The 17641-nt window shown below is 39.0% G+C and overlaps 1 protein-coding gene across 1 annotated transcript in view; it reads right to left on the bottom strand.

The window, feature by feature from the left end:
• Nucleotides 1-3146: 3146 nt before the first annotated feature.
• ARSB (arylsulfatase B) overlaps nucleotides 3147-17641 on the bottom strand; it is a 63185-nt gene continuing 48690 nt past the window's right edge. Inside the window, exons 7-8 of the mRNA XM_061376835.1 lie at nucleotides 4295-4420; nucleotides 3147-3804 (exon numbers count right to left, since the gene is read on the bottom strand). Coding sequence (XP_061232819.1) covers nucleotides 3539-3804; nucleotides 4295-4420 — 392 coding nt within the window. The 3' untranslated portion in view covers nucleotides 3147-3538. The remainder of the gene's footprint in view (nucleotides 3805-4294; nucleotides 4421-17641) is intronic.

The raw sequence follows: 17641 nt of genomic DNA, 5'->3' as shown, positions 1-17641 counted from the left end.
GGCCATTTGGATCTCTCAAATTTGCAGGACAACATACTCTGTCGATTATCTTATGAACTCATTAGAAAAGAAAAACACATGAAACAAGGCCTCAATCCCCTTTGTACAGATTAGTCTAACATGTAAATTCACTAATTCATCCCTTAATTCACAAGGCTTCTAACTCACAAGCTGTCTAATTCATGACTCATAATTCATGCATCTAGAAGAAAATATTACCTAGCTGATGATAAGAGTGCTCATCTTTCCTCTGTCATGGTGCAGGCCTTCCCTGTATTACAGCAGGAAGCATGAAAGCCTCAGCACTCTGGCTGCTGTTGGATATGCTTCTGGGTATTTATGCTGATGTATCTACGCCTTCTAGCTAGAAGTTTGGTCTACACCATTTCCACAAGTTATTGGGTTCTGAAGGAGCTGCCAGACAATCAATGTGCAAGGTGTTATGGCTGCAGGAGACAGCAAACTGCAAGTGATAACGGCTGTGTAACGAACTTTGGCCCTTCCTGTGGGCTCCCTACATGTTGCCTTCACCTCAACTTGGTGGCACTGCTCCCAGCACTCATATCAGGCCTCTGCATGAGCTGTGTCTTACCTAGAATCTGAGCAGTTGTATAAATGTACACAGGCAGAAAGAAAAACCTGAATATGTTTTGTGAAACAGGAGAGGTGATCAGGTTGTCAGTTTGGAGACTACCTTTGCAAAACATGTACATTCTTTTTTGATGTTTTAAAGATACTGGTTAATATTAAAATTGCTAAATGTAAAGCTGTAAGAGTTCTATTGTAGAATATAGAATGTCGAATGTAGTATAGAAAAGCTGCTGTTACAGCATATATGTTTTGTCTGGAGGCAGGTCACAAACGGATGATTCTTCACATGATGTCTAGTTAAGCTGCAGAAATGTGCAATTTTGTGAATATCAACAGTTTACAAGGTATTGTAAGGTAATGCACTATGCCCAAAGACCCCAGTGGAAAAGTTGTGCAACCTCATAGAAGAAAAAACTGAAGGCAGCTTAATACGTAGAAGTGAAATCTCTGGGGCTCTGAGCGGTCATTGTAGAAGATGAGGGACAATCTGAACAGCTTCTTAGATATGCTTGTCTTGGTCATATTCTGCTGCAATCATCATTTTTTTAATGAATTAATGGAGAAGGATATTGACCCTTGGTCTGAAACAGGGTTCCAAAACACATCCAACCAAACCATGGAGAATACATGTTTACCCACTATATAGGAGAATTATTTCCTCCCAGCTGTTTTTCTTCTATCCTCACCTCCAAAGCTGAAGGAAGTGAATGAAACAGAATAGAAAAAAAACTGAAATAAATGAGTGGAAGTGACAAAGGAGAGAAAAAAACATGAGATTCTTTGGGAAATAAATGAAGAGCTGAACAAGTTTCTGGAGAGCTTTGGCTTCACTTCTTGTAGGAAAACATCAATGGTGGAAAAGGCAAGCTAGGATTAAGACAGTGTAATGGATAATCAGCTGTGCTGGAAAGCAAGAATTTCTTTTCATTTTCTACATGCATTTTCGATTTTCTTAAGTTTCATATTTTCTATGCTTTATCTTTGTATTAAAAAAAAAAAAAGAAAAAGAAAAAGCACATATTCTGCCAAGTCTGTCTCTTCACAAATCTGTTCGCTATCAATTATCACAGGTCTTCTGAAGAAAAACTGGGAAAAGGTGTACAAAATTTTTAGCACAGTTTATAGGAATTGGTCCTGGAGCCAGAAAATAGGGAATTAGATCCCTAGTTTCTGAAGAGGGTGACAGCTAGAGCTCTGCAGCCTGAAAACTTGGCTAAGGACACTGAGAAGCAGTATCAGAACTCTTGCCAGACTCAAGATTTGAGACATTAAGAGAGCTGGTGGGTTGATCTTGCATCAATTTGATGAGTAATCGAGAAATGTTGCTTGGCCTGGTTTCTTCATGGCTCAGAATGCACTTCAGGATACGGTCTCTGTTACGGTAATAAAGTAACAAAATATGAGCAGAATGGGTACTCACTAAGCAGGCAATAAAAGTAAGGCTTTGTTCATCATAAAACTACTGAATAATTCATGCAGAAAGGGCCCTTTGGAGGCCACTTGGTTGTTCCTCATCACTACCATCAAAGGAAGGCCAACTTCAATTCAACTACAGGGATAGATCACATTGCTCAGGGTCTTCTCCAGCCAAGGAGTGGATATCTACAAGGATAGGGGTGCCACAGCCTTGCAGTTCCGTTATTTCCCTTATTCCCTTCATGGTGTGATGGCTTTTTTCTTACATTGAACCATAACTCCACATGTTCCCTGTGTGCTTTTCATCTTAGTGCATCTCTGAGAAGAGTTTGGTTTAATCTTTATGCTCTCCCATTACATAGATGAGGATAGCAGTTTCCCATTTGTCTTTCTTCTCCAGCATGAACTAACCAATCTTTTTAGCCTCCCCTCATTTGCTCTCCTCCTCTTGAGCATCTTCATGGTGGTCCACTAGACTCACTCCAATTTGTCTATACTTCTCTTATACAGGGAAACCCAAAATGTGATGCTATGCTGCTAGAAAGGAATAAACACTAATGTGCTGGCTGCAGTCCTGCTTATACGGAACGGCATGTGGTTGGCCTTTCTCATCCATAGAGCGCATGGCAAATCTTGTTGTATTTATTATCCAGCAAGACACTTTGAATTTTTCCCTGAAAAAACCCACACCTTTTTATCCTGTCATAGGCCAGTATGTACTCCTGCATGGGGGCACCTCACTTCAAGTGCAGGACTCTGCCTTTATTGAATTTCATGAAGTCTTTGTTCACCCATTTTTTCAGATTGTCCAGATCCCTCTACCTGACCGTCCAGTTGACCACTACTCTCTACTCCAGTTTGATATATAAACAGTGATATAAATAGTGATAGATGAGATTTTGCTGTATTCTAGGAGGTGTTTTTTGGTTTTGTCTGTTTCATTTTTCTGTATTCTGGGAGGTGTTTTTTGGTTTTGTCTGTTTCATTTTTCTGTTGGAGATTTCCATCTGTTTTCTTTTCTAGACAGAGGTGCATTATATGCGCAAAAGTTATTATGTCAGCTATTAGGTGTTTTTTTTTTTTCCTGTTCTTTACAGATATATAACCTCTTCCAATAGAATTTGTCTGCTGGACAAACATGAAAACAAAATTCAGTTTATTCCCCAACATGAATGCATTCTGGATGTCCCTGATGCCATGACTGTTGCAGCTTTTTAAGAGAAACAATCTCTTTCAGGGAAGGAAGCAACATTTTTCCTTCTTCATTAAAAGCATATTCTGGACAATGCGTATTTGAACAACAGATTTATAATTTAAACAACATTTCACACACAACTGGGAGGAGAGAATGGGCAAAGACTGCAATGAGATTCCTAACACATCTTAAGAGTAAAAATTACTAGATTACTCAAAGCATGAGCTCACAATAAGTAATAGTTTAACAAACAAGGTAAGAAATATGTGACAAGGACACTGAGCCCATAAACCAGGCTCTGCTACGGGCTTGTTCTGCAGGATGAGGTGCTGTGCACTATGCCCAAGGACCCCAAGCCCCAGTTGCTGCTGGATCACAGTGGGGATCCTCATCGGGGTAGAACACAGGCACTGAGTGTTTATGATAATACTGAAGCCGTGAGAGCAATTTTTCTACTACATGAGGGTGTTTTTCAGACAAATCATTTTTCTCTTCAGGATCATGAACAATATCAAATAACCAAAGTCTCTTTGTTGGTGGATCAGATGACTGAATCCTTGACACATTGAACAAAGATGGTGGAGGGAACCAATGACTGCAGCCTGCAGAAAGAGGAACAGACCAGGGGTTAATTCTCAGATACAGTGCAGCAGTATGGAGACATAAAAGTTATACTGCAATCAATGAATTCACTAGGTCCTTTGACAAGCCACTGGCAGTGACTGTTGCTGCATTCCTTAACTCTATTCCAGCACCAGAGTATCTCTAGTCCGGGGCTACCTATACATGAGTCCTCTTTATACAAAAAAGCTGCACCATTGAGATTCAAAAGTCTATGTCGCTTAATTTCATATCAATTAATTTAGTGGACTTGCTTCTTGGATTCAATGATCATCATGGGTCCCTTCCAACTTGACATAATATGTCATTTGGATTTTAGAAGTGTCCCTTCTAGATTTTTGCATGTGATCAAAAACCTGAGAAATTAGCAGAATAGCTAAAAGAAATGAGCATACATTAAATAGTATTAAAACTGTGTTTGGGGCAGGTGGGAGATGTGATATACTGTACAAAAAGGAGTTACTTCATTACCTGGATATCCAGTTAGTAACTTCCATTTTCCATGTCGGATTGCTGCATGCATGGATATGTTGAAATATGAGTCATCCCATGGAGAATTGCTCTGTGGTAAAGACGTCCTGTTGTCAATGCCAAGACCTTAATAAAACAGTAAACTAAGTTAGATACATTACACATGCATGAAATAATTGTTAGAATTCTATTGGAAAACAAAACAGTATCATCCATTTATTTTTATGTATCCAATGAAAAATTTGTCACATATATGAGAAAACATCTGTGCTATGTTTTACTGGAGGCATTTAACTCAACTTGAACTGCACTGCAAAAAGTTATCAGTGGAAAATGTCACATCTTAGCCTGGATAACTGGACTCATTTCCTACACAGACATTGTATCTGTATCTCATATACCTGTATTAAGGATATTCATGATTGGAATTGCTAAGTTTGCTCATACAAGTGCCTATATTTTTTGCCAGTCAGGAATGTAGAACTGAAAGATCTCCTTAAATCACTGGTACTACTGTTACATTCTTAGATCACTCCAGGGACCAAGTCCCAGGTCCTGACATGTACCCACATGCAGAGAGCTGTCCTTCTGAACTGAGCTGGCTACATTCACATAGATCTGGCCAGTGAGGTACTTCTATGGCGTGACGCAGCATGAAGCATGTCTTCACACTGTCTTTGGCAGAGTCACATATGATGTAGCCCCATATCCAGATACTGCAGAAAAGCTGAATGTGTCAACTACGTGCAAATATCCTCTCAAAACGAATCCTAATTCTCATTATAGGAGAGAGCTCAGAAAAAAAATTAGCATGCATACACCAGAGATAATCAGGAGACCAGTTCCTTACTGAAACCAGGACGGAGTCAGACAGACACTCCAGGAGTATCAAAACAATCTTGCAAGTCAGCTTTCATGAACAAGGTAGGAGTTTAAGACATAAAAACTAAGAGCTTAATTTCAACTGTATCAGCTCATACCTTTTTATCAAAAGACTACCAGAAGGCAAATCTAAAATCAGACTAGAAGCAAGACATCAGGAAGTGAAGAAAAACCAACACTGATTCTCTAGCATCTTTTAAGAGATGACTTTCAATCAGTTTAAAGACCTTTAGCTGACAATTTGTGCCACCTAAATGAAAAACAGAATCCATGACATCTACAATGATCATGTGAGATCCAATATTAGAAGCAGAACTGAAGTTTTCTAGAAAGAGTAAACTCTATACATCACAGTGGAGAAAATATATATAGAATCATAGAATCATGAATAGTTATGGTTGGAAAGGACCTAAAGATCATTTAGTTCCAAACCCCCTGCCATGGGCTGGAACACCTCGCACTAAACCATGTCACCCAAGGCTCTGTCAACTCAGCCTTGAACACCGCCAGGGATGGAGCATTCACAACCTCCCTGGGCAACCTATTCCAGTGCCTCCCCACCCTAACAGTAAAGAACTTCTTTCTTATATCCAATCTAAACTTCCCCTATTTAAGTTTGAACATGTTACCCCTTGTCCTACCACTACAGTCCCTAATGAATATCTGACAGAAGAGAGTAATAGAAAGTTTGAAAAGGAATTACTGGGACACAAACAATTTCTCTACTTTTTATGAAGTTCCTGCTAAGTTTCTCTCTTATTACTGGGCTTTGAATCAATTTTTCTTTAATAAGCGATTTTTGTGAATGCCCAAGTTCTCTGTTTACATCAGACTTGTATAATGTTCCCAGATAAATAAGGCTATAAAAGGGGACTACTTGTTTAGAGTATGCATACACAGACTGGGGAGTACTTAGCTCATCTTAGATCACGAAGCACTGAAGCTGATAGTAAAAAAACCTAAACCCTTATGAAAACAAGGAAAACTTCATAAATGCTGCAAGAAGAATCTCTTCTGGAAGAAGAAATCCTCCCTCTTCCCCCAAGCCATGTGATGTCTGTACCAGATACAAAACAGTTTAAAGATTAATATTGATTACTTTTCCACATCATTATGTTATCTATGATTCTGTCATACCTTTTGTTATTGTGAATACTCATCTTTGCCATCTACTTTCTTAAACAACCCAATGAAAGACATTCAGCAGATTAAAAAACACCACCATATTTTTTAAACATTACATCTCAAAATTACAATATTAAGGCTTGGTCTAAAGGAAAAATTGTATGAGTCTGCATTTCTGATTTTAAGGTTTATCATGGAGAATATGCCTCTGGTTGCTGAGCTACAGTATGCAAAGCCATAGTATTACATAAGATAATGTAAAACAATTCAAATAAAGAGTATGAAAGACTGTATTTTCAGACGTACTTTGCAAAATATCCTTGGAATGTCATTCACAAGACTTAAAATTATTTTAGGCTCTTGAATCTTATTTTAAAACCTCTTTATTTGGTCCAGGTAACAAAACCAAACTCCTAAACTAAGAAAAGTCAGAGCTTAGAGTTGAAGTTGTTTGGTGGAATACTATCTTTAGCAAAATTTCTTGAAAAGAGAAAGATAAATGCCCTCATGTTGAGTTATTATAAACAGGACTCTTTCACTCATGTTAACTCACCCACTGCAATCACTTGTCTTGTGCCAAAGAAATGTACTGTCTGTTATTGAGACAAGTGTCTTGCTTCCCAGACAGTACAGGTCAACTTTTATTAGACATACCAGCCATGGAAAACAGATGCTTGTTTCAGTGGTCTCTACACATATATTTATAGGACTGACAGTTTATTACATCATATAAGCACCAAATACAGAACTAATTTAAATAAAAATATTGCTTGATATGAATTCCCTTCTTCTCATCACACGACTTTCACCTCATGCCTGGATATTCCTCTCCCTGCATGTAACTCACTTTCTCCTCTTCCACCCAGGTGTTCAGTTTCTACTTTTGCCTTCATTCTTCAGCTTCTGGTAGTGCAGGTGAAACACAAAATGAATGGGCAGATTTTCCCCTCAGTGTATGAATTTTAAAGGGATTTCTTTTCCAATCTGGCAGCCTAAAGAGGTCACATTCTTTTTTGTTTTGGTAAAAAAGATAAATATTTTATTCCCATAGCATTTAAGCAGTTTTTCTCTGCATCTGCTCTAGATTGTTGTTTTGGGGTAGGCTTATTTGTTGTTTTGTTGTTTTTCTGGGTTTCTTTTTCCCAGTATGGTTGTCTAGGCATTAACAACAGCCTCATGGACTAATTCAGCAGATGCCTTTTATAGGTCTGTGTAATCAAGTCTGCTGTTACATGCCTGCCTACCCTCCTTATACACTTATATCTAAAAAAAATGGTATTTTTGCTCGTGCAAAGATGCTAGACATTTTATTTTTCTGCTGTTTGATCACCTGCATAGCAGTGGCTGGTGAAATACTAAAGCTTTGTTTTTCCCTTAAAAGAAAAATCCCACAGCCTTTGTAATGAATTTTCTCATTTTCAAATTGAAGCCACTGTTTCCTGAAGTCCAACTTCAGAGCCTCACCAGCTGCTATATTTCTTTTTAATTAGTCTCTTGGGAAATGATACAACTTTAATAATATAAGAAAGCAGTACAATTTCAAGTAGATACTTATTTTAAATATTTAATGCTACAATGAACTGATTTAAATATTTTAGAGTTTTGTTTGGAGTTGTAGGTCTCTGAAAAATATTTGAATAGCTTTTATATCTCTCTAGAAAAAAAAGTCCTTCAGAAATGTTGCCCTTGGCAAGTGACTATGGAGTTTATATCATATATGAAGACCATCCTTAGTCTTGACAGCCTGAAAAATGGTTCCAGGATCAGATTTTAAAAGGAATTGAGGTGGCCAACTCTCACTACCCACAAGAGAATTTATTATGTAAATACTTTAAAAGCTTGCCCTTTGCCCCTTATAAAACCTTTAGCTTAACCCTTTTATTTCCATTGTCCTACATTGTCTTAATAAACAGATATGTATTCCAAATTAGGATGTAAAAGCCTAAATACTATTCATTAGCTAATTTTTAACTTTAACAGACCTGATTTTTCAGAAAGCCAATATCAACAACTCTGAAAGTATCTATGCTAAATGCTCAGAAAGCATCAGTCAAAAATGTTAGCTGCATTTGCAAAAATAATTGACATTCTGATAATTTGATTATTTCATATCATATTTTTCAGGCAGGATGTTGAAAAATGTACTACTGGATAAGTATATAAATAACATCCTGAATAGACACCAGAGAATATATGGGACTTTTTAGAAAAGCAAACCACATTTCAGTGCATTAAGCCTTGCTAATGCACAAACATAAGTACAACAAAAAGGAAAGTAAGGAACATGGGTGGGAAAAGCCAGTCCTAACTCTGCATACACAGAAGAGTGGGCTCTGAACAAGCTATTGCTATCCAGGGAAGAATTTGTGAAGTTGTAATGAACAAGTAATGTCCAGCAGAAGTTAAGAAAAGCAAAGCCAGTTTTGTAAGTGGCAGACTATGGGCCACTGCCACCAGTTAGGACCTCGTTGTGCCTCACAAGGGACACTATGAGTTACATGTGGTAACATGTTCAGTAATATGTCATCCCCATGTTATAGAACAGAGACAGAAAAACCGTATGAGATACAGAGATGCAACAAGAAAGACTAAAGCTATGGCACAGCTTCTGTGTGAAGAATGTCTAACTAAATCAATGACTCTTCATCCTTAAAGATGGACAGCTGATGAGGAACAGGACAGACGTCTATGAAACTGTGTGGCCATGACAAGCTGAATAAGAAACAATTGGGCCTTCCTAACAGGTGCATCACATGTATTACAAAGTTGCATATGCAAAATAAATGATAGCATATACTTCCTTACCACAAACCTAACTCAAGTGTGGAATTTTTTTCCATGGGGTGCTGAGACGACAGAAGTTTATGCAGGTTGAATGATAAAAAGGGTTGATCAAGTTGAAGAAAAATCATTAGGGATTTTTATGCCCAAAATCACAACCTAAAATCAGGAGCTCCATTAACTGCAGGTTGGAGGCAGCATGCAAGATAAATATATTTATATGCTTGACCTCATATACTCCTTTCTACATAACTGACAGTCTGAGAAACAGGAAAATGAGTTAGCCAGATTTTTGGCCTGATCATACACCAAGTTATTCTCACCTCAGGACAAGCCAAATATTTTGTTTTCAAAAGAAAGCACTATATTGGAGGAGATTTATGCAACCCCCTTATTATATTGATCTTTGTGAGCACTGAACTGAAAGTTTAAAAACTTTCAGAAAGGGTAAGTATAGCATCATAGAAAATCTCAAGTTGGAAGAGACCCATTAGGATCACTGAGTCCAAACCCTTGCTCCTTGCAGGACTACCTAAAACAATGGGAAGAGAATACAACACCTCACCATCCACCGACCAGCAATGCACTAGCCCTTCCAGATAACCCTCAGTTACACCCTGGGCATGACATGCTGTGGTATGGAATGCCTAGACAGGTGTCCTGTCTCTTCTTCCTTCAGCATCGCCTTCCGCCTGGCAGAGCATGAGACTCAGAAAGTCCTTGGTCAGAGTAAACATTACTGAGCAACAACTAAAAACATCGGTGTTATCAGCGCTGTTCACAGGCCTAAAGTAAAAAAACACAGCACTGCACCAGCTACTAAGAAGGAGAAAAAATGACTGCTACTGCTGAACCCAGGACACAGGGTTAGCATAAAGAAATAAGAATATTACTTTATATTAGCAGTGGCTTCCAGCACACAGATCTGTCTGTATCAGCATAGACAAGTCAGTCATTTGCTTAAGGCTTGTTTTGCAATTATACCAGAACATAAATCAAGAGTAACGTAATTGAAAGAATGGATTCACAGTGGATTTATTGTACTGTGATTGAAATAAGAATCTGATACCTACATTACTTCCTTCTTCAATCATACCATTTTAAATTTTAAAAAGCCTCTACAATTTACAGAAATGCTAAAGATAACAGGTTTTGCCACAGTGAAGTAGTTATTTGGTAAATTCAACCCAGCAGCACATCCTAAGAAGTAATTAACAACTGAAGAGTCAAAGCAAAACAGAAGTGATAAACCAAAACTGCTTACTTTATCCATCAGTCTGTTCTTTCACTTCACTTTCTAAGCATAGGGAAGGTCATAAAAAATGACGCACTGTGCTTAGCTCCGTGTTTTTCCTCTCGCCTTTTGAAAAAGCTTTTCTGACCTCATTTAGTATCCCATGTGTATTCCTGATTTAGGTTGGCTGGCTAGCTCTTCCAGAGTAAAAAACACTGTCTTCCTGTGTATTTTTGCATACACTTACAATAGGCTTCTGCTTAACTCATCAGTTCACCTATTCAACTGGCCAGTGATTTTTGAGGGTGGAAAATAAGAAGAAACATTTCTTTATATTTTTTCCCTGGTGACCAATGTATGCTTGAGAATTGATCATTGACTCCTTGTCTTGTGCACAGTGACCTATCAGAAATTTATCTAAAATAAAAAACCATACAAACCTATCTGATCACCTTGAAAAGACAAAAACGCCTGAACATCCACTTCTTTTCTGTGTAACTGAAAACCTTCTAAATTCGTCTGCAACTGATGCATACCAAAATAACTTTATGACCCTCTGGTGCTGCATGAATAAAAAGAAGAAGGGTTGATCCAGTTTTATTACATTTTACAGCTTTAGATGTCTTATCAGAAGCTCTCTACTCCGCTTCCTTAATGAGGTCTATAAATCCAACTTGGTTATTTTTCTAAGTCTTACAATGTTCCCGACAGCTTTCACTGATACTCTTTGGAATATTTAATATTCGATCATGTGCAAATACTAAATAAATACATAAATAAATAAACAAACAAATAAATAATATAAAGTTTTCCTAACACAAGCAGAATTAAAAAAAACAGCAAAGAAAGCCACTGCAACGCAGTACTTGGTAGGTAGGCTGGAAAATTCAGATCTGCCAGCACCTTCGTAAGTATTTCCTATGATTTGTCTCAATCTTTTGCTTTCTGCTTTGCAAAGCAAACATGTAAAGTACCGTGTAGCCATAATTTGTAAAAAAAAGGTTATTTAAGGATAGTCTACACCCATATGGTAAATTTCAGAGGTTAAAAAAAAAAGGTACAATCTGAACTTTTTTTTTTTTTTTAAAGAAAGGCTCATTCTTTAGATCAGTCTGAAAAGTAAATTTGTGGAAACATTTTATTAAATGCAATCAATTTCTGAAGAGTATATTCATTTAAGCACATCTGTTTTTTTTAATAATAAGAAGGAAGAAGATAAACTACAGATTTTCAGCTGAGATTTGAAAAAGGGAATATACAGGGAACACAAATTCTATATCTATGCATACAATGATATTTGCACAGATCTTGTAAGCATAGATCAATTATTCTTCTCATTCTTCTAGCTCTCTTTCATTCTTTAAATGAGACCAACTTATGCAATTCATGGAAATGTAAAATGTGGAGATATAAATAGGCAGTACATCTAAAAATAAAATATTCTGCCTTCAGCCTGTGATTAAGATGATGAAAATGATACATGTTGAGAAGAAGTTCTCTTGGTTGGTGAGAGATCAAAGAGCATAAAGTTCTCTCTAACATGCCATTTAGTGAGGTCCCAACCACAAAATTTAACGGGTCCAAAAGAATATTGCTTGAAGCATGCTATATTTCTGTACACTGTGGTCTACAATACTAGTGTGCAGGGTGGCAATGCTGGGTACTGGAGAGCAATTTTGGAGAAAGACAAAAGAACATCAATTTATTATTTATTTAGGAGACAGAACCCTGCCTAAAAAGTTAATCTAAACAGCCTGAGTGTCAGATTGACTATGCCTCTACAATTTTCCAACTTCCTACACAGTAACAAAAACATTCTTTCATAGCAGCTACATATAATGAGTGCCCTTTACAAACAAAAGAAGCAAATGAAACTTCTACCTTTGGTTCTTCATCTTAGAACTTATCCACCTTTTGCAGTATATCTCACAAATGAAAAAGTGAAAAATAGCAGCATTCCTATAGTTTAACTTCTATTTATAATACCCTAATGTAGGTGCAGATTCAGCTATATGACAGGGAAAATACAATCACATAAAGCTCCAAGCTTAATTGCAAACTGTTTAATGGAAAAAACTGAAAAGTATGCATTAAGAAAAGCCACAAAACACAGGATGAATTGAGATTTTAGATGGCTCACACTCTCTCCAGTGCAAATTAGACACACATCTGAAACAAATAATTAACTGGTCCTAGTGCTTTGCAGATGTAAAGTACATTTAAGAAGCTTCAGCCATAGCAGGAATATCACCAACATTTCCTGTAACAAAAGTGTGTGCACATATTACACTACCTATCAAACTGTCTAAACAGTTTGATACCCTGCGGTTTGCAATGTATACCACACAAAAGGATTCCCTAGATATTCTCTTAATAACTAGAATTATCTCTGTAGTTCTTTTTTGTTATAAATTTTGTCTGGCTATGCAACATCCACTATCACTTCCTTGGGTACTCCGCTCCAACATTTAAATAATATATAACAGGATCCACATAAGAAAAGTTTGCTTCTCATACTGCCTGGCCATCTAGGACAAGAAACTAAGCAGCTATGGGACAAGAGGAAAGATCCTCATGCGGACTCACATTATTTAATCTAATTGACTCAGAAACAAAATTTTTTTATTTGACACTGGAGAGTCCACCACTGGATTCCAGAAGGAAATTGTGGTGGGACCCATACTGTTAACATATTCCAAATGACTTGGAAAAGGGAATAGTGAGATCATAATGTCTGTGAATGATGATAAGTTATCGAAAGCTGACTGTAAAGCATGACAAAAGACCATCATGAGACAGTGAATAGGCACTAAACAGGCAACGATACTTAACACAGATACAGGTAAAGTGGTGCATGTGCGAAACAACAATCCTAAATTTATCTGTTAAATGACGGCCTGCGAGTCACCCTTAATTGTCCAAGAATGAAACCTTGGAATCATGATAGAGCTGATGCTTTTTCAGAATTATGTCAGCACTTGCCAAAAGGAAAACTGAGTGCAAGGAATATTAGAAAAGGTCATAAACAAAGCAAAAAGCTTTATGCAACTGGAATATATGACTGAAAACATTCAGAAACCAGTTACAAAGTTGGGTAATGTCAAATACACGACCCAGGGTGATTCCCCTGTGAATTAAAATCCTCTGCTAATTAATCTGTATATTCTATGGAACTCTAGAGACCAAGCTGCTTCCATTACCTACATGATCAAAGGAAGGTTCTTCCCATCTGTCCTGGGTTCAGCAGTAGCAGTCATTTTTCTCCTTCTTAGTAGCTGGTGCAGTGCTGTGTTTCTGACTTTCAGCCTGGGAACAGCGCTGATAACACTGATGTTTTTAGTTGCTGCTCAGTAATGTTTACTCTGCCCAAGGACTTTCTGTGTCTCATGCCCTGCCAGGGAGGAGGGGAAGCCAGGAGGAATTACAGACAGGACACCTGACCCAAACTAGCCAAAGAGGCATTCCATACCACAGCACGTCATGCCCAGTATAGAAACTGGGGCCAGTTACCCAAAAGGGCTAGATCACTGCTTGGGTTGGGCTGGATATCGGTGGATGGGTGGTGAACGGTTGTATTGTTTTCCCTTGTTATTTCCTTTATTATTATTATTGCTAGTAGCAGCAGTAGTTTGTGTTATACCTTAGTTACTGGACTGTTCTTATCTCAACCCGTGGGAGTTACATTCTTTCCATTCTCCTCCCCACCACTTCGGGAGCAGGGGGAGGAAGGTGGGCGAGTGAGCGAGCAGCTGCATGGTTTCTGGATTACAGCCGGGTTTAAACCATGACACCATCTTGTGTGATGTTTTAGTTGACAGGGGGCATACCGATGTAACACACCGGCCCAACAGTTTCAGTGCTTACCACTTGGACCTCATGAAACATCTTGAATGAAGGCACATCATCTTGGCAGTTGCTAATATATTCGGTGAAACTACAGTCTCTACCTGGCCTGATTAGGCATCAACTGCACTGCAGAACAGCACTACACAACAGGAACCCACAGTGAGAAAAACTCAAGCGTGCTGAAAAACAGGATGAGACATAAATTCTTTACCCAGGAAGTTCATCGTCTACTTTTGCCAGCAACAGTCATGTTCCAATTGGACTAGACTACACTGTGAGCAAATATAACCTTGGCTACATTCTCAAATTCAATTACATGCAATTTTTTTCTCTATCACCAATATATTTTGTGGAAAACCTCCATGTTGTTCTATTGCTTTGTAAAATCTTCTTTTAATAGCATCTCAGCTTATTGCTATCCGAACAGCTAGAATATCTGCCTCAGCTGCTGGCTCCCTGCCATCCTTACCCCAGTGTGATAAAAGAGATTTCATTTTGTCAGCAGGCACCACATAAGCCGCAAATGTCACTAAGACTGCACTGCAATGAAGTTCTGCTTGTTTGCAAAGACCCTTGAGAGAATCACTGGGAGTGCTCATGTTTTCAGGCATATATCTGCTAACAGAGGCTAGAGAGACTCGCAGAGAGCTATAGGAGTGACAAGAGACACCCATCACAGGATATCATCAGTTACACCCTCAGAGCAAGGAATGCAGTCATAACAAAGTTGCATCACATAGCCAAAAGGCAAGAAACTACTGAACTGCAGAGACCAGTGCTTGCAGTAAGGCAGCTTTGGGGAATAAAGTGGCACTTAATGCACATGTCCAAAGAGATACTGCATATAAAATAATTTGATCTTGTGCATACAGATTGTTAACTACTGAAAACTGTCACTCCAGGAAGACAGGTTTTCAAAAGATTGTGTCACCTCTCAATGACAAGTTCAAGAGGATAAATTAATTTTTTGTTTTAAGCTCTGCTGAGATCATACTCTAAAGCACTATGGGTGATCAAAAAAAGTTTCTTTATTTTACAAAAATGTTTTTATTAAGGGAGAAGTGAACAACTCTGTATATTGCAGAGTAGAATTCTGCTTAATAGTTGAATCAAACACTGGAAACTAAACCACTCAGGTTCTTCCTTTTTCCTTCTTCTTTGCTGAGGAAACTGAGAGGGAAAAAAGAGGCTTATAAAAGGTGGAAGCAAGGACAGCAGCCTCGGAAGAATACAGGGATGTTGTCTGGGAGGCTAGGGACCAGGTTAGAATTAAACTTGGCTAGGGGTGTGAAAGATAACAGGAACAGATTCTATAGGTACATCACAAACAAAAGACAGACTAGGGACAACGTGCGCCCTCTCTGGAAGCTCTCAGGAGAACTGGCTACACAGGATTTGGAGAAGGCTGAGGTTCTTAATGACTTTGTTGCCTCTGTATTCACTGAAATGCTCTGACCACACTGCTCAAGTCGTGGAAGGCAGATGCAGGGATTGTAAGAATGAAGACCTTGGGCCTACTGCAGGAGAGGATCTCGTTTGAGAGCATCTGAAGAACCTGACTGTGCACAAGTCCATGGGAGCTGATGAAATCCATCCACAGGTCCTGAAGAAGCTGGCGAGTGAAATTCCTAAGCCACTGGCCATCATATTTGAAAAATCATGGCAGTCAGGTAAAGTTCATGATGACTGGAAAAGGAAATATAACCCCCATTTTCAAGAAGGGGAAAATGGATGACCCGGGGAATTACAGACCAGTCAGTCTCACCTCTGTGCCTGGCAAGATCTTGGAGCAGATTCTCCTGGAAGGCATGCTAAGGCACATGAAAAACAACAAGGTGCTTGGTGACAGCCAGCATGGCTTCACTAAGGGCAAATCCTGCCTGACCAGTATGGTGGCCTTTTATGATGGGGCTACAGAACTGATGGACAGCGGTAAAGCAGTTGATGTCATCTACCTTGACTTGTGCAGTGTTCGACACTGTCCCACATGACATCCTTGTCTCTAAATTGGAGAGACATCAAATTTGATGAATGGACCACTCTGTGAATAAAGAACTGGCTGGATGGCCGCACACAAAGAGTTGTGGTCAGTGGCTCAATGTCCAGCTGGAGACCAGTAACAAGTGGTGTCCCTCAGGGATCGGTGTTGGGACCGGTCTTGCTCAACATCTTTGTTGGTGACAGGGAGAGTGGGATTGAGTGCGCCCTCAGCAAGTTTGCCGATGACACCAAGCTGTGTGGTTCGGTTGATACGCTGGAGGGAAGGAATGACATCCAGAAGGACCTTGACACGCTTGTGAGGTGGGCTGATGCCAACCTTATGGAGTTTAACCATGCCAAGTGTAAGGACTCGGGGGTGTTGGTCAATGAGAAAATGAACATGAGCCAGCTGCAGTGTGCGCTTGCAGCCCAGAAAGCCAACTGTATCCTGGGCTGCATCAAAAGGAGCGTGACCAGCAGGTTGAAGGAGGTGATCCTGCCCCTTTATTCTGCTCTCGTGAGACCTCACTTGGAGTATTGTGTGCAGTTCTGGTGTCCTCAACATAAAAAAGACATGGAACTGTTGGAACAAGTCCAGAGGAGGGCAATGAGAATGATCGGGGGACTGGAGCACCTCCCATATGAAGATAGGCTGAGAAAGTTGGGTCTGTGCAGCCTGGAGAAGAGAAGGCTGCGTGGAGACCTCATAGCAGCCTTCCAGTATCTGAAGGGGGCCTATAGGGATGCTGGGGATGGACTCTTCATTAGGGACTGTAGTGATAGGACAAGGGCCAATGGGTTAAAACTTAAATAGGGGAAATTTAGATAGGATATAAAGAAGAAATTCTTTACTGTAAGGGTGGTGAGGCACTGGAATGGGTTCCCAAGGAAGTTGTGAATGCTTCATCCGTGCCGGTGTTCAAGGCCAGGTTGGACAGACCCTTGGGTAATATGGTTTAGAGTGGGGTGTCCCTGCCCATGGCAGGGGGTTTGGAACTAGATGATCTTAAGGTTTTTCCAATCCTAACTATTCCATGATTTCACAAGAACTTAAAAGCAACAAGCAATAATCAGTATTATTTTCACAGTAAGGCAATGCATATGCCTCCCCGCCTCTTGTGATCTGATTAATAGTCTATAAAACCACAAAGGAGATTCCCAGACAGAAGTCTGGGGCTGGTGAACCAACAACCACTTACACATGAAACCCAAACAGAAAGAGAGTATTTTCTAGTATGTTCATTATCGTCTTTAAAATCAACATACTATTTGGTATAGAATCAACATCCAAGAAATCTGTTATATTCACCAGTTTCTACATAATGTCAGATAAATGGTAATGGTATCCATTAAAATAAATCAAAAGGTTTTGCACATAACAGCTTCTGCTCCAACGGAAATAATTTTACTCTTTTATCAGGATTTAAAACATTTACTTATATGATGCTCATTAAGTAGAAAGGAAATAAAACCAAGCAGTTCAAAAATCACAAGCGACT

Source organism: Neopsephotus bourkii, unplaced genomic scaffold, assembly GCF_033783945.1.
Source record: "Neopsephotus bourkii isolate Nb327-2 ecotype Australia unplaced genomic scaffold, CSIRO-AGI_Nbou_v1 NB_1740, whole genome shotgun sequence".
In the NCBI taxonomy this organism is placed as follows: domain Eukaryota; kingdom Metazoa; phylum Chordata; class Aves; order Psittaciformes; family Psittacidae; genus Neopsephotus; species Neopsephotus bourkii.
This window is presented reverse-complemented; position numbering and strand designations above follow the sequence as displayed.